The sequence below is a fragment of the Haplochromis burtoni genome, unplaced genomic scaffold (genome assembly GCF_018398535.1).
Source record: "Haplochromis burtoni strain Fernald_Lab_line unplaced genomic scaffold, NCSU_Asbu1 Contig_3, whole genome shotgun sequence".
In the NCBI taxonomy this organism is placed as follows: domain Eukaryota; kingdom Metazoa; phylum Chordata; class Actinopteri; order Cichliformes; family Cichlidae; genus Haplochromis; species Haplochromis burtoni.
In genome coordinates this window covers 2,143,045-2,163,250 of record NW_024582364.1, presented here as the reverse complement: position 1 = coordinate 2,163,250, position 20,206 = coordinate 2,143,045, and the positions used below count along the sequence as shown (strand labels likewise).

At 42.6% G+C, this 20,206-nt stretch overlaps 1 protein-coding gene across 2 annotated transcripts in view; it reads left to right on the top strand.

Moving 5' to 3' along the window:
• Positions 1-16,729, top strand: part of bcl2b (BCL2 apoptosis regulator b) — a 36,150-nt gene extending 19,421 nt beyond the window's left edge. For both annotated transcript variants that reach the window (XM_042219313.1, XM_005912731.3), the window contains one exon: positions 14,154-16,729. In XM_042219313.1, the coding sequence (XP_042075247.1) occupies positions 14,154-14,291 (138 nt within the window). In that variant the 3' untranslated portion in view covers positions 14,292-16,729. The remainder of the gene's footprint in view (positions 1-14,153) is intronic.
• The last annotated feature ends 3,477 nt before the right edge of the window (positions 16,730-20,206 follow it).

The following is a 20,206-nucleotide window of genomic DNA, read 5'->3' as shown; positions in this document are numbered from 1 at the left end:
CTCAACAATCGGCCATGTGCGTATGAAAACAAAGGCACTGCGCATGCGCGTTTTACTCATATTCTATCGCGATATTTCATTTTCCTATCGTTGCCTAACATTACAACGGTATTACCGTGAACGGTATAATATGGCCCAGCCCTAGTCTTTACTCATATTTCCGGCGTCCAAGGAGTGTAAACTGAACGCTCGTGATGCAAGGTTGATGGGAGCAAATGAAGAGTAAAGGAGCAGGTTGCAAAACCAAAACAGTGAGCTTAAATGTTCCATAGTGGCAATGGTAACTGCAAAGTTAGACAGTAAAATCTCAACCTTTCAAATCCCACGCAGCCATTTACTCTGCTATTGATGCAAAAAACATGGAAAAGTGTACGTTTAAAACAAAAGCGAAACTATCTCCATGGCTAGCTGCTAATTTGTGGTTCAGGGTAAATTGACCTTTTAAGGCTTAAAGCATTGATATCCACACACGTACAGGCAAAGATAGAAGCGGATGTGCTAGTGGAAATCAATTATTTGCTGTCAACAAAATGGCTGTGTACACACTCACGGGCATATACATACACACATACACTGTGGCACATCAGTGTGTACACAAAGAAGCGGATGTGGTAGTGTGAATCAATAATGCTGTGTTGTCACAGGGTGACATGTGAGCCATGGCAGGGAGCAGATGGCCTCGGGGTGCCTAGCTTCCTGTTAGCCATGCCATACAGCCTCAACGCACACAAGCTCGTGCACGCTTACACAGACACCACAACCATCTCCACTGGGATTTCCCCCGGCGCAGCTAGCTACACCACTGGCCATTACCAAACAGCATGCCATTATTGACTCTTCTCTGAACTGTTGAGTACTCGCTCTTCCAAAAATGACAACAGCCAGATAATGGTAAATAGATTTCTCTGCCTCGTCTGTGGAGGTCTGGAGTAAATAATTCTGTGCACCCCATCTCTAAACATGATTTTTGGCATGAGAGCAAGTATCCCACAGGATATCTGATCTGTTTCAGTCGACATCGAGTGAGGTCAGCCGATGCTTGGAAATCTATTTGACTACGGGGTATAGATTCAGCATTTCCAATGGTTTGCAATGGTTCTCTGAGCAGAGCCTCAATTAACACAGCAGACCAGCAGCTGTGAATGTCAGATTGTATGTGCATGTGATTAATCAAAATGCATCCTGAAGGAGAGTGTCTCTGTGGAAAGACCTGGGTGAGATCTTTTAGCACATTTTTAAATTTTTTTTAAATTTCCTGACTCCTTTCAGCTGGTGTGCGAGCTCTCCCTATTGGCACAGCTCATACAGCACCACCCTGCTGCAATCGCCTTTGATGGCGACTGATTAGGTTTGAAGTGCAGAGAAAACTATAAACCCATGACGCTTGGAAGATAAAAAGCTTTTCCAAGAGAGCATTGTTCTGGCTTCTACGTATTGTTTCAGAGTCTTCATCCTAAATTCTCTTGACATCTTCTCAAATCTACAATCACCTTCTGTCAGGATGCTGCAGCTGGCGCGGAATATTACAGCTGCGTGCTACTTTTGACATGGATATCTCGCCGGTAGGGGCAAACCCACTATTGCCAAGGTGTTATGTTGCAGCAATTTCACAGAATCTACTCTGCCTCTACGTTTAATTGGTTGTAGGGCTGTCATTACATCTTCAAATACTGACAGATACTTCAAAGAAAACATGAAGAAATGAATACCGTAGTAGTGACAGTGATTCCTTTTCTTCCTAGGGATTTTATTTCATGTTTTTTGCTATTTCTTTTGACAATACAGTGACGATTTATGTCTGTGTATGTTCTAAGGATGCACTCATTTGATGACTTATGCCAGAGCAAACTTTTATGGTGCCAAGATTTAGTGGTGACAGGCTTCATTTTGCTTTTATAGTGAGGTTTTAACTCCCGTCTAGACGAGGTTCATGTCGGCAAATCTAACCACTAGAAGTTTAATCAACTCTGCAAATTGACTTGTAAACTGCCTAATTTATTGCTCACATTTGAAGTCAGTTGGCGGTTGGACTGATGCACGAAGAAATAAGTACAGATGTGTTTCTTTTTTTGTTCTTTTTTTTAATCAGCTGAATTTCAGCAGGCACTATTTGATCAGCCAACTCATTTTCTGATACCACCAAACCCATCACGCTCAGAGCCCCTGATCGCCAATGTTTTCCAGATTTGAATTATAATGAGTCCACATTCCTGTACTTCATGGAGGACAGGAGATTAAAAAATATTCCTGGGTAAAAAAAAATTTTTAAAGCCTGGACTTCAGAAGGTGTCTTTGATCAGAAGGTGAGGCTAACAGGGTTCTGGAGGAGGAGGAGGAGGAGGAGGATGAGGACAGATGGAAGGGCATGAAATAAGAGGAGGCTTATAAAGCTATAAAAAAAAGGCATTCCTATCTCTTATGGCCTCATCTGCTGCAGCCAGGTTGAGACGGAGAGGGTAATATCTGGAGCGGCCACCGTGGTTTAAAGCCCAAAGAATAATGACGCTAATAGAATTCAAGCTGTTAAATACAAAGAAGGAGATTTAGGAGACTAAGGTCAATCCAAAGTTACAGAGCACACTTGGATGAAATTGCTTGTTAAAGTCATCTGACTCAACAATCATCTGATCCTCAGCTGATCCATCTGCTGACTTTAAAGCAGAGGAATTTACTCGTGAAACATCCACATGGGCATTACATATCCCGAAAGCTAAAAATACATACTGTACATGTGGAAAATCGCTGGATCTATATTGCATGTTTGCTTTTGTTTTTCTCCCGCATTATTTAACATCCAGCTTTGGTGCAGTATCTTATTCTTGCAGTGCAGTTTCAAGACAAGCCAGCTCACAGTAGGCAGGCACCGAACCCCATTAATGACATTTTCCATGGATTAGTCCAGAGAGAAACAGAAACTCTCCTCCATTATGAAATTGACATATGCCTCATTAGTTTTCTGTGCATTTTCACTCCAGACTTTCACTGTCACAATAGGCAACTTATTATCATTCATCGGGTAGGCTGTGCTTGTTTCCCTTTGGTCTTTACGTACAGACAGGGAAGGTCACACAGCTCTGAATGAGCCAAGCTGCTCAAGATAGTTCAAACAATGCGTCTTTTAAAAGCACGCCCTAGCTCTCTGCAAGGTCTTTGTGAGTCATGCTGAGTTTAGAGCAATGAAAAGTAAAAGGAGAAAGAAAAAAGAACAGAAGTAATGTCCACCTCTGCTCTTTGCCTGCTTGATTGGGCTTTCGTTGCGTAATTATTTTCTGAGAAGGATTTAGCCGAAGCTTTTTCATTACATAATTCAAAGGGTTTGCTGTAGCCGTGTTTCTCGCAGCTGACTTGGTTCAACTCGAGGCTCATTCCTTCTCATATCGAGCCTCTCGGGCAAACGCGCGCACACACAAGCGAGGTTGTTTGTTTCCACACATCAATGCATTCCACTCATTCCTCTCCCCCAGCCTGGATGAAAATCAGCTGGTTGCCTGAGAGAGGTCAATGAACTTTCCCCCAGTGCTCCCGTCCTGAGAGGAAAGAGAGTGGAATTCTTTCTTTCACTTATTGTTTTTAGAGCTGACGCTCATGATACGGCCTCTGCTCTCAGATTGTCTGAGTGGAAGTGAAATTGCATAAGAATAATCATTGCTTTCCTTTCAGCCCCCCCCCCCCTTTAAATAAAATGACCTCATCGTCCATGTTTAGAGAAGTTTTGTCATGGATCTCTGAGCTTTAACTCTCAGCCTGTGGGAAATATGCTTTCCTTCCCTTATCGGCTTTTGCTTTGTCTCCCCACATGATTTTTCTTCTTTCTTTCTTTTAATCCCCTCTTCTTGAAGTAACACTGTAAAGTGAACATCCTGCTTTTAGAACCGCACGGAAAGGAAAATGAAATAAAAGGAAAATGTGTTTACCTCAACAAGGCACATTTCACATTTTCTGTGTTTTTTTTCTGTTCTAATTAGATTGAGCAGAGCCGGAGACGGGTTCTGAGAGGCAGTGTCACATTTCTGCGCACCAATCAGGGCCTTGCAGTTCTTTAATCAAAATGCAGCAAGAGCTGAATTGTTTGTTTATGAACTGTTTATTTTTATTGTTAAAGAGAAAGGAATCGGCAGTATTTCCCGCAGGCTTTAAGTCTAAGAAGTGACAGCATACTGTATGTAGCTGTGCTTTCCACCACCGGCAGTGAATACCTTCTCTGTGACTTTGTGGAAAGTTTTCAGTGCTGTTTCAGCTCCATTCTCCTCCACTTCAAAGCCGTTTCCTGAGGGAGCCGTACCTCAAGCGGATGATTGTTTTCTCTGACATTATCGGACATCTGAGATGCTCAATCTGCTGCTCTCTGTTCTCCTCACAGCATGCCCCGTCCCAGACTCTGGCCTCTCTCATTTACATGGCCAACACGGGGAACCCAGCTACACCTGAAACCTGGCCCAGTGTTCTCTAATCACGTAAACCGCTCTGGTATCTTGTTGCCAAAACTGACAAGCTTTCATTTAGGGGCCGACTGAAAGAGGAGACCACGGGAGGCCCTGGGTGTCTAGCTTTGATCTTCTAATACTTTCTCCTTCACTGACACGTTTAATTCTCTATTAGATGATGTTACACTTGACTTGTTTACCCGTGCTTCCTAAATTACAACTTGGTGTTTCATCAAAGGAAAAATAACATCACATTCCCTCTAAAACTTGCCTTTTTATGGTCTGCCTCCTCTTATACTAGGGGCTAAGATTTAGGAGTCGCTTAATGGTTCAAAACAAATACAAATCTCTTAGTTACAGTCTCTAACCAACTGTGGCTCTCCCCTGCTGCTCCCCCTCCCTTTCTCCACGGTATTAGTATGACTACATGTTTGGCTTGCCTCGAGTCTTTCCTAGTTACCCGAACAGACTCTGTGATTTAGCCATGCTTGGCTCTACCACAGAGAAGTCATAGTCTCATACTAGACAGTGATGTCATTCCTGCACCGTCTAAGCACAAAAAGTGACTTAATGCTAACTACGCCATAGAGGTCCTTTACACCGCCTATCACTGCTGTCTGAAAAGCCCCTTTCTGAACATTGGGATTATGTAATTCTGTTACATCAGGGGCTCGACACAAAGAAGCTGCACACACAAGACCACAGTGACTGAAAGCAGAGCGCATTATTTCAGATGGCTCCATTTTTTGGGGAGGGGGGTCAAGTTCAGAACAATTAGTCACCACACGCGTGTCACGTGAAGTTTGAAGCCCTGCTGCAGATGGTGTTCCCGCACGTCCCGCTCATTACTCCATATACAGTAGTCATTTTTAGCTGGGATTAGGCAGCCACTATTTTTGGAGTGGCTTTCTAAGAGGTTGGTTGTGTGCTCTCAAGGTCTAAAGGGGTCGGCAGATCTGACTTTTAAGGCTTGAAGCGGCGCTGCCTTCGTCACAGGAAATGGGCCTCTCCCATGGACTTGTGGGGAAGCAATAGGCCACCTTGGAATCTGTTGCTTCCCACGGTCTCTATCAGGACTTCCTATCTGAACTAATCAGTGATAGTTCAACAGTTGAAATTGGAACTGCAGGGGCTCTCATGCTCTCCTAGAATAAGAGGTGCTTTGGTTCCCGAGAGCGGCAAATACAAAGCTTACTCAAAGTCGATAGAGTCATTTGAATGGTGGAAAGCTTTGCCTCTCTGTCTAATCATTAACCTACACCTACCTTGCCTTTTGTTCCATTGAGGCCTTCTGCATGTTTTAAATGCCACTTTCACTTACAAAGTGGGTCTTTATGCAAGTCCACTTTAACAGTCCTGTGAGTGCAACATTTGGACAACACGACCTGGGATGGAAAGACTCACATAGTGTAAAAAAGAAAAGCACCACAGTTTATTGGCCTGCGTGCTGCTTACATGGATTTGGGTGTGCTATGCACAGCTTCCTTGACAAGAACACAGACCACTTAGACTCCCAAGTGGCAGACATCCTGTCTTTACTAAAAAGCCACTGCAGCCAGGTTTAATGCACTTCAAGCACACCCACACACGTGGACGATGACTCAGCTGCCCCTTTTCATCCTCTGCGCTCTCACTCGTCATCTGTGGCCTTTTAAATGGAGCGAGCAGCAGAGATGAGACTTGTTTTATTAGATCGGGAAGCCCTGAACTAGGGGCTAGGATGAAGCCTCTCGTTATTTATAGCTGCACAGCAGTTGCGTTCTCTCTATCTGGCAGGACTCTGTCACTTCCTCCTCCGTGGTAGGCCGGATGCGCTCAGTGCAGACATCCTCAGACGAGGCAGACATCCTCATTTAGCTGCATTGTATCTATTTGAGGGCTCCTTTGTGCTTTGGTTTGGGATGCTATGGAGGATTTTGAATCAAATGTTCAAGGTCAAACCACAAGATTGGCTCATTTTAAAGAATGAAAAAAAAAAAGCCTCTATTGACTGAGCTGCAGAGGTTTATTGTGAGGGGGGGAAAGGATTGTCTCTCTGTGGCTTTCCCTTAGCTTTGATGTCTCTTTGCTTTACATGTAAAAGTGATTGATTGTGTATAATACACTTTGAGCTTAGGTGTAGTCTGCTGATAAACCCTGGGTGCAGGGGGAAAGCTAGTGCAGTCTGCTTCTATGCACTTGCCTTCAGTCTTCTGAGACTGCAAGGTTACCCTGTCCTTCATTTCATGTTGGATCAAAGCTGTTCAGTAAAAAAAAAATCAATAGTCTCAACAAGAATCAAGGAGTACATAACTGATCAGTCAAGGCCATGCAATGCTTGTCAATTCAAAATCTGTTTATATTTCCCCAAAATACTCTGAATATTTCCCCCCCTGTACAAATTGGAATTGCTTTAGTGGTTTTGCACCTCCTCCTTCTCTTCATTGATGGGATTAAAAAAACCTCAAGTTTATTGAAGCATTACATATCTTCAGAGAAACCAAAGTCTCCTGTGTAAAGTTCCGTTTCTCATTTATCTGGTAAGTTTAGACAATGAATAATGGAGACAATAAAAAAAAAAACAGTGTCACGAGGAGTGTGGGTGATTTACTGCCGATCACATTTCATGTTCCAGTGGAGAAGGCTGACTCCCACGGGAGCGGGAGCTGTTTTGTAAACACACAAATGCTGCAGCCGCTGTTGCTGATGCAAATTTGAATATTTATGAGCCTTTGGGGTAGCATCCGACGTCAAAATTGTTTCTCTCTTTACGCTTGACTCGAACGTAATGACTGCGGAAGGTATGAAACCTGAGTTTGCAGTGAAGCTCAAGCGGGGGGAATATTAAAAAAGGTTTCCAATTTCCCTTGTACCGTGTCATGATCCCGCTCTGTCGGGCCAATTCTGTATTCTATGGCTTCCATATTGGCTGGCCATTTCAAAGGATGGCAATTCATTTGTAAAAGCGTGTGGACAGTCAATAACGCTCTTCACTTTCAAAGTTTACTCAAGCTTCTTACACAAGCTTCAGGGAGTCTTTCTCACCAAAATAATATTCAGTTTAAGGTGAGGTTAGTGGAGCTGCTTGCACAAACTGAATAAAGTTTCTATTTTCTTTTTTACTGCCTTCATTGCTTAATTAACTGTCTTTGGGTCTATAATTGTACCTTACAATATAAAACATCTTGATTTGGTCCCAATAAATAAAACTGAATTCAAGAGTATTTAATTCAATTGTGCACTCCTAAGCACTCCAAGCTAAGAAAAACGGGGAGGGTTGCATCAGGAATGGCATCGCACATAAATAGTCGGGGCAAATCAAAACACGTGGATCATTAAAAAAATTAAATTAAATTAAATGGATGTAGCCCCTGTGTCATAATCAGCCTGCTCCAGGTTTTGTTTTAAAGCCTCAAATTGAGCATTTTGGCCATTGTCTTCTTGGTCTTTTGGACCCAGTGACAGCTGAGGCATGGATCTGACTGAGGAATTGAAGACGTTCAACTCAGATGCCTAATTGGCTTTTTAAAAATTATTATTTTTACTAAATACAGGGCCAAAATTAACAAAAGTAACATTATAATGTGTTAAATAAGAGTTCACACTGGTGACTGAGACCATAAACTCATCATGTAACTGTTCACCGACATCATAAATCAAGTCAGAAGTAGGTCATTGTCTCATAAACTTTAACATAATCTGGATGTTTTAGAGTCGCCCCCTGGTGCCCACCTGGAAGAATGCAGGTTTAAAGCAAACACCTCGCTGGCTTTAATTTTTCAGACTCAAAGGATGTCAAACATCACAGTCTGTTATGAACAGATGTGGCAGTCTCCAATGGAAGATGCTCAGGCTGACTTCAAAATGATGATTATTATTAATGACATTCAAAGCTAGCCAATGATAAATGACCATTAGTGACAGTTTGTTAATTTTATAGACTGCTGCAAAACCAAAGCAATTTTTTTTATAAGCGACTCATCAGTTAGGTATCTTTTGTCACTGCATACGTATGTCCTTTGTTTCAAAGAAGCAAGTGTTATTGTTACTCGGGCTGATCCACTAAATACTTGCGCATTGATTGGGCCGGATTTGTACAGCTCGACATCCCACTTTGTCACGCTGGACTGCGAGGCTGTGGTTTCCATGTATTGCAGTATTGTCACAGGGCAGTGAAGGGCTCAGTGTCCTCAGCTCCAAGCTGTTTGCTGCTGCTGACACAGGGGATTCAAAGGGTAATGAGTACTGCAACAAACTCCTCCGTCATCTGATTTTTGGTCAATGGATGCCACTCTGGAGAATTGATCGAAGCTGACCTTGCTCCAGGACAAGCGCTTGCAGTACTGTCACTGTCATGATGTCTGACCTGTTTATTTTTATTATTATTTTTGAGATGTTTTGAATCTGTATATGCGCTCGCACTCATGAAATAATAATGCACCCACATGAAAGAGAGCGATATAAGTGTATATTTTGATCAAAACAGATCTATTATGAGAAAATAATGCCTTCCTTGCATTTTTTTCTCCCCCACCCCTGAAATGGGAGTTTTGTTTGACTTTAATTAGCAGTGGAGAAGTCTGCAAAAGGCTAATTAAAAAAATGAAAGAAGGGCAGCAGGAGCAGCATATGTAATTTTATAAGTACGCTACTATGTGAACGCTTAGGAAATAAACAGAGCGTGGGGAGAAGCTCAGTTCAGAGGTGAATATAGCAGTGAAGCCACAACGGGCACTTTAATTACAAGTTGAACTTTAACCTACATCCCTTTCTCTCAGTCACAGTCTGCCCGCAATTATCCAGAGAAGATTCCCAAAACAGAGACAGTTGCCTAATCATTATTCTGTTTTGGCAAAGTGCTGCTTGCGGTTTTATCGGAGCTAGTCAAGCGCACAAGATCACTCATTATCTTCCACAGAAGCTGCAGGATCGTTCCCAAAAGTTTGTGTCAGTGTGTGGGGTGTGATACCCAAAGGATCTGGCAAATGTTTGGTATTTCCCGTTGCCCATAAGATAACGTAAAGCCATCCGAAGAAGACAGCTGTGTAAAATCTCTTTGTGTCCATGAGAAAGACACTGAGCAAAACCCAGAGGTGTAAATCATGTGAAAAACAAATCAGAGGTCGAGGATAGACTCTCTCCCGCTGGTGGGAAAAGCAAATTGTGTGTGAAGCTTCCAGCCTGGGTAACCGTGACACTCATGCAGTCAGTCGCCACCCCTCTGCTGCATATGGGAGACTCAAGTCCTCACCGCTCAGTCGAACTCTTTTGCTCTGTATGTAATTCTCAACAGGATTCATTGTTTGCAGTAAAAATGAAGGCAGGGTGTGTGTAAACCTGGCTAGGCATTTTCCCATTGACTCCAGGGTCTCTGTAGGCTGGGGGTGACCTTTTAAAAGCCACTGATCGAAAAAATTAATACTGTAGAGAACTGCAGCCTGGACTTTTATTTCCCAGATGCACACCTGCTGCTGATGGCAGATGGCTTTGCTGCGGGGCAAATATGAGCTTTTGGGGATTATGAAGTCTTTTGTTGGCCGTGTTTTTTTGTGCTCTCTTGTCCCTGTCAACTTCCTGTGTCCTCTTTCCCACCTGCTTATCATTATTTTTCTGTAAAGACTCCGCTTTTCAGAATGACAGTCAACACAACAACAGAAATGGGGCCAAAACACAAAGTGCCAAGGTTTGTTTTTCCACACTGCTCACATGTTTGTGGCAGCGCTGTTCGCTAATGCAGGGATGAAAAAGTTCCAGGAGCTGAAGTGGAGCATGCCTCAGTCTCATGATATCCACCTGACACCCCCACCCCCCTCCTGCTTTCCAGCTCTCCCCTGAGTCAACCTGGAGTTATTACCACCCATGCCCTTGTGGGATTCTTTTAAACATCCATCACAGCTCGTATGAACCTCTTATTATAATTGCCAGCTTTTGTTTCAGACTTAAATAGATGATAATCTATGGCGACTGTCTGGGACATATCAAGGACACACATCATGAGTTTGCCATTTTGTTGAGCTTTGCTAGTGGCTGGTCACATGCGCGCCTTGCTGCTGGCTGGAGTTACAGTTTCAGCAAACTGTTATTTTCCAGGCGTAGGTGAGGAAAAACACACAATGGTGTTTTTGCCAATCAGCACATTTCCTTCGGCTTAGAGGTGTGACTGAAGAGCTTGCTCGCTTATTAATACCTGTATCCTGGAGAGGGAGACGGGTGTCATCGTTCAAAAGCAGAGACTGTTCAGAGCGCTCCAAAATAAAAAATGCTCCCTGACATTTTGCTTTCCACACTACCAGCAAGGCTCCAGGGATGATGGCGGCAGTTGGTACACTGCTTTAGCCCAGACTGAAATATCTCAAAAACATTTGCATGGACTGCCATGAAATTTAGGACAGATACTCATGATGCCCAGAGGAGAAATGTGTCAACACTTACAGGATAGATGGACACAGAGTTTTGGATTACATAGATTACATGGACTGTATGTGAAAGATGGACATAGCTCGATTTTAACACTATGACTGCCACCATCTTGTTTTGTGTGTCGTTGTTTGTGTGTTTGGAGCTGATTGTTTCATTGTATTTGGATGACAGGGTGAATAGGTGAGAAGTAAGAAGTTTATTCTAGCAAGCTAGCTTAGCAAAGTGCAAGTATGGACTATTTGGGTGTGTTAGGTACCTGCTGCTAAGTGACTATACAGTCAAATTAATGAATTAATAGCACAGCAAGCCAAAATAATTTTCAGACTGCTTGCATTGGTGTGTTATCTGCAGCAGCCATGCCTTAAATTTAAGCCTTAATATTTCTGTTTCTGTTTGGTGAAAACCTGGAAAACCAGCTTCAGCTCTACTTTATGTTAACAGCCTGGCGTTAGATGGTTATGCTACGGTCACACTTGGGAAAACAGCAGTCGGAGAACGTGGCATGACTAAAATTATTGTGACTATTTGCACTGAACTTGCAATCTTGTTGCCTTTGAAATATTTGCTTTAAAGATGGTGAGCAGGTCTGTGACTACTCCGAGTCAGTTGGCATTTGGCAACTTTGAATACAACCAGTTGAAAACCAGCTGAGTCGAGTTCCCTATTGCAAAGAGACGCATCACAGATAAATTGCGCTCAGCACCACAGACTAATCTCAGACTGATTCCTACCTGTTGGCAATTTGTCTGGGATTATAAATAATTAGCAAACCTTCACCAGTCTGTTGAGTGAGACTACAATTGTCTGGGGACAATTTGTTTCCAACCAAGCAATCTAAGCAATCCCCTAGCAATCTAAAGAGGTCAGTTTAGGGTGCTAAACTCTGAGCCTCTAGTGTCAAACTCCAGTCCTTAAGGGCTGGTGTCTTCAAGCTTTTACATGTGTCCCTGCTGCAACACACCTGAATAAAATTAGTAGGTCATTAGCAAGACTATAGAACTTGACTGCATGCGGAGGTGGCAATTCAGCCATTTGAATCCTGTTACAGCAGCTCATGAATAAATGAACATGGTGCAATAAAAGTACTTTTAAAAGTACATTTTTCCAACACATGCATTCTGCGTGCCATTCTGATTTCACTCTAGTGTGATTCAGCCAGTAAGCATCACACCATAGCTTTACCAATTTGAGCGAGTATACTTTTTGAAATTAGCATTTAGCTAATTTATAAGAGCCTTACAGTTTCACCGAGCTGTTAGCATTCCCCTAGACTACTGTCTCTACCCCGGGGGTGTAGTTTAAAACGCCCAGCTGCAACAAAGAGAATGCTGTGTGGTAAAAGATATTGCCGGGTGATTTACGGAGCACAGCGTGTTTTGACATCAGAGGGCCCAGAAAAAAAACTGCTGATCCTTCCTCCCCTCTGTCACCAGCCCCCAGCCTCAGGAATGCCACAGGACAGGAAGGGAAGCAGGAAATGCTTTTGTCTCCGTACAGCAGTTCAGAATAGATGCCTCCTTTTTTTAGTCCTGTGTGGGCTTTTTGTTTGATAAAAAGGAAGCTGTGTATTAAAACGTGACACTAGCGAAAGAGAGTATAATGAATCTTCTACTAGATCAAGGTCAAAAAAACATGTATTCCGATAAAAGTAACACAAAGCATAATTACTGTAGGTAAATTGACTTAAAACCAGACAGATTAAAATAGACTGGTAATAGATCCCCATGGGAACTGACACAATAATGTTGTAGTGAATCAAACTTAACAATTCACCATTGTTCACAGATCTGATCAAATTACAGATAGAGACTTCAAGAGATGGAGACTTCAAAGGAGATCAGATGTACAGCTTCACAACACACCTTCTAATGTGGTCAGCCTCATAACAAAAGAAAAATATTCAATAGGAGGTGTCCCCTAGAGCTCCCTAAAATTTCCTCTATTGTCGTTTGGTTCAAGATAATCTGCTGTGTGTGCGTGTGTGTGTGTCTGTCTGTGTGTGGGAGAGCATTTAGCTTAGCACCATTACTTCCTGTCCAGCTGTTCCTGCTGTCACCGCTTTTAAGCAGATGTCTGTATTTCCTCATCTAAGACACGCAGCCACGGTCTTTTCTGCACAGATGCTCCTCGTGTACGCTCACGTTTTTAACTGGCCTCCTTTAAAACTCCTCTTAGCGGCAGAAAGCTGAACCCACTGAGACACCGTGAGCAGCTTTAATATATTCGTGCTTGAGCACTGGAGTGTTCATCCGCGTGCTAGAGAAAGAAAAAAAATGTTGCGAATGGGCCTTTTTGGGTGATTCCTGTGTTTGGGTAGTATGTGTTTCCGAGTGGGTTGTGTCATTGTGCATGAAAAGCGTAGGAGGGTGTGAGAGCCGATGAACAGTAGTGGATCTGCCTGCAGCATAAGTGTAATGACATTCTTTTCCCACCCATGTTTGGTATCAGCCAATAGATTTACATTTTAAAGGGTCATTTCACCCAAATTAGAAAAAAAATCATATTTACCAGGGTTTTTTTCCTATAAAATCTATGTTCAATACATGGAAGTGAATGAAACTTATCTTATTATTAAAACAAATGAAACCAAAACTACAGGCAGGAAAATGAGATATTAAATATGGCCTGCAGTGTTTTGTGTTTTTCTTGTAATCACACAAATTCCAGGAAGAAGATCAAAGACAACAGTGAATTATTCCTTTAAGTGATGCGTGTGTAGCCAACCTTCAAGTATGCCTTATTTGTTTGTGCCTCTTACCCACAACTTTTTCTTGTAAAGAAACGATTAGATAATCCCGAATAAACTGCAGAGCATGCTGAAGCATCCTCGGGGAAGATACTGAACCCTGAGTTAGCCCTGATGCACTCATTGGAGTGTGAATGTTAGAATAGGCACTTAGGCAGTGCTATACGATAGAGTGAATGATGGCTGTCATAAAAACTGCTTTGAGTGCTCAATTAGAGTAGAAAAGCGCTATATAAATACCAATCCATATTGCTGCTAGCATGAAAGCTGTAGATTATTTTAAGACAGCTTCACGTGGACTTCCACATATCAGTCAATCGATGTCTTTCAGGCGACTGCTAAAAATAGTCCTCATCAAATGCAGGGTTAACCCCTGTTTGAGCAGCGTTCGGTTAAAACCTGCACTGACCGGCTGTTTAAGGCAGTTGCTGACCCTTCTTTTAAGGTAGAATGATTTATTTGTGACTCATGTCTCCTTTAAGAACTATGAGATGCAAACCTTATTTAAGAACTTGAAAAGTATTCATGCGAAGGTAACCATGTTATTCAGAAGCCTAATCAGTTGTCTCTGTCTCTCATCTCAGGATGCATTTGTGGAGCTGTACGACAGACAGAGGGACTCCGTCTTCAGTTGCTCCTGGCCCTCCATCAAGACAGTTTTCGGCTTGGCTGCGCTCGGAGCGGCCAGCCTCACCATCGGAGCATACCTTACACAAAAGTGAACAAGGCCTCTTTTCAATCAGCTCGACTTTTTTCATCTCAGCATCTTCCTCCTCTTTTTCCTGGTGCCTCTCCTTCTTTCCCCCCTCCCTGCACCTTTTTTAAAGATGCCCCTGACCCCTCAGAGACAACCTTCAGACTCTTCTGAATCTCTTCAAAGCCTCTCTCAGAAAAAACTCCCTCTTCCCTGCCTCTTCGTGTCAAAACATTCACAAATCAAAACAACTGAAGAAACCAGAGGCGAAACCCACAGAGCAAAGGATGCATTTTAGATGGAATCGCACTAAGCTGACTACAACAGCGGAGAAACGAGGAGTGCATGTTTTTGCCTTTGCTTTTTTTCAGTTTCTTTTTGCTCGTCCTGCTTCTCTAGGAGTTATAGCATGAACGTTGAGTGTTAGTTTAGACGTCGCATGTGTAGGTCCTCGGTTTGGAGGCCTTCGTGGTGGTAGTGGTGGCGGTAAGATGTAGGGTGGGGGGGTGCAAGGATGATGGTGACGATGATGCCAGGGAGGGCGAGGCCTCAGCCTCGACCCCGGCTCGTTAGGGTGAACGACCCCATTTGAACTGTGGACTCCAGTTACCCCCATAAGCCGTCTTTCAAAGGACTTCCTCCAAACAGCAGCTGCTTAGAATGTGTAATGGAAACAGCTCGCTACAACCAGCGCAGTGTGTGTCTACTGCTTTCACCCCTCAGACCGCTCCAGTGAACTCTGAGCACACACTGCTCCATTATGCTCTCCCTGGCCTGTGATGGAGGACAGGCTGCTAGAAGACTGAGCTCTTTTGCAGCGCTTTGAAAGCTCCTGTGTTGGGTTTAAACTTTTGCAGCAAACCGAATCGAATAGTTTGCATGTGGAGTGTTTTAGAAAAAAATATGCAAAAGAAGCCTGAAAGATGAACGAGAGATGTGCAGCACAGCATAAAAGAAAGAGGCAGAAGTAGAATAAACCCTGTAGTAGGGTTCCTGCTGCATAAACAGTTTTAAGAGTGCATTCCTGACACACTCCTTTTCTAAAATCACTGCCCTACAAATTATAAATAATCACAGCTCGTACTATTAGCACACGACATCGTTTATTTTTTAAATTTGCTTTTACTGTCGAATGGGCTCGCTCAGGTTTCAGACCTCGCCCCGGCTGAGGTCTCACAGTGGCTCGGTATTGCCACAGAATGAACTCTGAACCGAAGACAGTTTCTCGCAAATGACTGAGGAGATGCCAGCAGCAAAGCCAGGGGGTCCCATGTGTGAAACCTGAGATGTCCCCTCTCTCCAGCCTGCAAATGCATCCCAAATCATTGATTGGTTCCTTTCAGCCTGTTTTTGTAATCGATGTTTGTCTTGTGTTACAGTCCGACTGAAAATTTGGAAGCACTCAAGGCCTCCAAAATACTGCGTTGTACAGCAAGTCACTTGTGGAAAACCTTTTCTTTTCTTTTTTTTCTTTAAATTTCTCTATCACTAAAACTCTTCAGCTTCTTTGTCGTTGCATGGATGAAAGACACGATGTCTTAACACAATGCATATCTGCTACGCGTAACCATATTTATAACAGAACAGGCAAGAAATAGCAACAAAGAGGTAGCATTTTTCTATTTATTCAGAGGTACCAGATCACAGATTTTTAACAGTTTCTTCTAAGGAATCACACTGTAACAATGTTATTTCCTGGCTGCTATTATAACAAGAAAAAAAAAGACATGTTTTAAAAAGTGACCCCCCCCCGTTTTGTATTATCATCGGCTTAAGGCTGCTATACTGTTGATTTTACTCACAGCTTAAACTGCCACAATTTTTCAGTATAGTATCCTAGAGAGCTGGAAACCAAAGTTAACTTGTATTAATCTTTCATTTCAAAAGGAAAAAAAAATGAAGAAAAAAATACATAATAGCTAAAAGGAGAAAACACTTTGCTTCAGTTCACTGAGAGTCTGTCCAGTGAGGTTTTGTGATCTCTCTGTGGAGGGTTTGTCTTGTGTTACTGTACTATATTAGCCTAACTTTTGTCAGCCTTGTGCTCCAATGATAACTCAGTGCTTATCTGTAAAAAATGTTGACCTACCAGACCTAAACCGTGTCTCAGCTCTCACGTTAAAACCACCCAGTTTTCATTACAACAGCTCACAGTGTGATTTGTGATGTGTGTATGAGCGTGTGTGTATGAGTGTGTGTGTGTGTGTGTGTGTGTAAGAAACTGAGGGTGCTATGAGCAAGAATAGGAAGACTTTAACAGCAATATACTGTAATTTTTATACTCTGTGCATATATGAATGTAGCACTATGGTTTCCGTGCTGTTTTATGTCTATAATCGCAAAACTGTAGCACTTAAAAGAAAAAGGAAAAAAAAAGAAAAGTGAATTGTGTTTCTGTTGTTTACTGCTATATCCACGATAAGCTAGTGGGATCATATTGTTCCTAATAAACCAGATTTTTCTCCAGCAGATGCAGAAGTCCGAGTTGATGCTGCTTTGGTGTCTTATTGATTCCTGTCTTGGTGTCGGAGCCAGTCAGCAAACAGAATAAGAGAGATGTTTTAGGTGAAGAGCAGCCGCCCCGGCCGTGCTCTTTTGATTATCTGTTATCCATCACGGCTCTGCTCAGCTCTGCTCTGCATAAAGCCTGGCTGTGTCAACGTGACAGTCTCCTTGTGAAGGACTGTGCAGAAGAAGCAGCAGCCGCACCCCATCAGACATCAAAGCTGTCCCCAAACACTGCAGTTGTCAGCCTCCCTCCTCTGCTCCATACGCCGCTAAACACGAGTGCAAAAACCCCAAATGCCCTGCGGCCAGGTTTTTGTACACCCCCTGCCTCTGTTCTGATCACACTTGTCTTCAAAGGCTACGGCGCCCGGGCTGTTCGGTGGAATTTGTGAAAAGCATTATGCAGTAAAACTAATGTTGAAAGAGTTGAGTGGGCGCGAGAAAATGAGGGGCGAGGAGCAAAAGAGAGCGGTGATGGTGGTGTGTACAGATATATCCCTGAGGAAGGCAACAGCGGAGGGAAGTTCATTTGGGTTGGATGCCCCCACCCGCCCCATCATCCCCCGAAACCCCCTCCTCACAAACCCCCACAATCCCTCCTCTCTCTTTCCCGCTCGCCATGCATATAAAATGCATGACATGCTCTGAAGAGGAATTTTAAATCAAGTCCTAGACTTTCAAAAGAGAGTCCAGTGTGGGTGTGGATGGTGAATATGTGTGTGTGTGTGAGTGTAAAGAAGGGGAGAAAGATGGGCAGTGAGAAGAGGAGGGGGAGGATGGTGAAGCCCTTGTGCCTCTTCTGCTTTAGGGCTACAAGGTGTAAAGGAGGCTTTCCCAGAGCTGGATATCACAGGGGAGATTGGGAGATCAAAGCAGATTGTCTGGATTAAGTCTGGTCCAGCTTTACCCTTCATTTCGAAGTCCATCAGATCCACACATGATACCTTTGCCTCATTTAGAGGCAACCATTAAAACTTCCTGCTGAAATCAAGCCACTTCCTCAAAAGAGGTAAAAAAATAAAATAAAATAAATATATAAAAATAGACAGTGTGGAAATCATTAATCTGTTATTGGAATGTAAATATTGAATGAGGCAGAGGAGGTCCTGTTCATACCAGGATGGGATCAACTGTGGAAATACGACGTGAAGCCTCGTGCTGCCAGAGATTTGTACTACAGTGTCACCTTGTGGCTGCAGCACATATGTTCAACTAGCTTCCAGCACAGGCAACGGTGGGTTTGTGACATGTGTGTCTGCAGACAGTTTCTTCATCTACAAGAAAAATGGCAGCTGATTTTACCAAGTGGGTCACATATACAGGGAGGACCACCACCTGCTGGGGTGTTAAAATTGTGTTTTAAAACGAGTCATCCTTTTCCGGCCACACTCTGGCACATATGGCTGCCTATCCCTGCTCTAAAATATCCTCAGGGCAGCGTGCCACAAAGAGAAAAGGCCCCAGTGCTGGAACCTCAACAGCAGCCAGCACTGGGGAAGTTCAGCTGTTTGTGGTCAGTGAAACATTTGCTGAAGAAGAGGAAAAATAATCTGAGAGACAGGAATCTAAATCTCATTTAAGGAGGAAACAAGACACTGATATTATTAACTACTTATTTCTTTAAAGTGTACAAGTAAGTAAACGCTACACACAGTAGAGTACCTCAATGCATTTATTCATGTAGATGTGATCAAAAAGCCCTGCTGAAGTTCAAACCGAGCATCAGAATGAGGAAGAAAGATGATTTAAGCGACTTTGAGCTTGGCATCTTTGTTGGGAGCCAGTTGGGCTGCTTTCAGAAATCGCTGACCTTCTAGGATTTTCCCCAACACAATCATCTTTAGGTTTCACGGAGAATGCAGTCATAATATCAGTATTGACCAAAGTCTCACAGGAATGTTTTTCAGCACTGTGTCGAATCTGTGCCATATAGAACTAAAGCAGTTCTAAAGGCAAAAAAGGGGGTCCAAGCAATCCAAGGTGGCCGGCGAGTGCATCGTCCTCATGTGTAGCACACCAACTTTGAATGCTGCACTTCAGGGTTTAGGTTCACTGGAGGGGTGTGGGTGTTAAAATTGGGACACTATTGCAACAGTGTTTTTGAGAGCTAACATCGGTCTATTGTGAAATGTGTGAGAGGTCAGGTGATCATGTGTTTGCATAGTGCCAAAGGCCTGTGTCCAAATCGGAGCGCACACATTTTCTCAGGGGCAAGTTTTACTGCTAATCTAAATATATTTAAATACACAAATAATTAAAATCTTTTTTTTTTTAAATCAGAATGCAAGGACTCAAACTATTTAATGAAAAGCATTTTTACACCATTTTATTACTTTTGTCCAACTTATTTTTCACACTGAACTGTATTTCTTCAGTTCCTGTAATTACATTCAAAGCCTACTAAATACATTTTTTAAAATCCGGTTTTATTGGTGCATTTTTAACATTTTTTGGGGCTGAAAGTTTGTATTTATTTACTTACCGCTGTCTCATTTTGATGTTAGCATTTTTAAGCTTACATTTTTTGCATTATTAAATTTTCTAGAGGAAGCACTAGAAATGTGCGCATGAAAAATGCTATAAAAATACAGCTGAGTTGAGCTTCAATATCGACCGCTCCAGGATCAATACGTCTTGTGAGAGTTCACGTCGTGGAGCATCTAGCCTAGTAAGTTTGATCTTACTCTTTACCCCTAACACGCATGAAAACCCCCACCCCCCTCAAAAAAAGAAAAACATGGCTTACAGTACATTCAGTGTCTCTTTATTTTTCTGCAGCCAGAAAAATAGAAAAAGTAAAAGAAAACAAAAAAAACAAACAACATTCATACTGCTGAAGTGTAGTTTCTCATGCTTGCACATTTACAGTACATGTTGATCCGTTACAAAGTTTCTCTGACCTACACATATTGCCACAATGTATTTACAAAAATAACATTAAACCTGCAGTCTCTCTTCAAACACGTCAGTGTTCATAAAAATAAAGCTTTCTGTGACACATTTCCCCAAAACGATCCTATTTACACTCGAAGATGGAGATGAGTCCTGTCGAGCTACAGCTGAGATAACCAGACTGATTTGAAGATTCAAAACTACTGAAAATAAATGGGAAGGAGGGGAGAAAAAGGGCCTTTTCAAATATTTAAAAAGGCTTTTTCCCGAACCAGGTGTTACCATTATAAAAATCCATACTTAACTCTTATTGATCACTCGTGACTTAAAGCACTCCTGGCTGACAGAAGCGTGCATCTTCCCTCTGAGCACTGCGTAACAGCGCCAGCATGATTTAGGATTTTCTTTCAAGAATAAGATTTAACAGAACTTCTTGATGCTTCTGGCACAGTTTTAAATTTATGCCGCCCCCAAACCAACCAAGTTAATGCACACCTTTGAAGAAGCAGGTACAATTTGCACTCTACTTCAATATTACACATT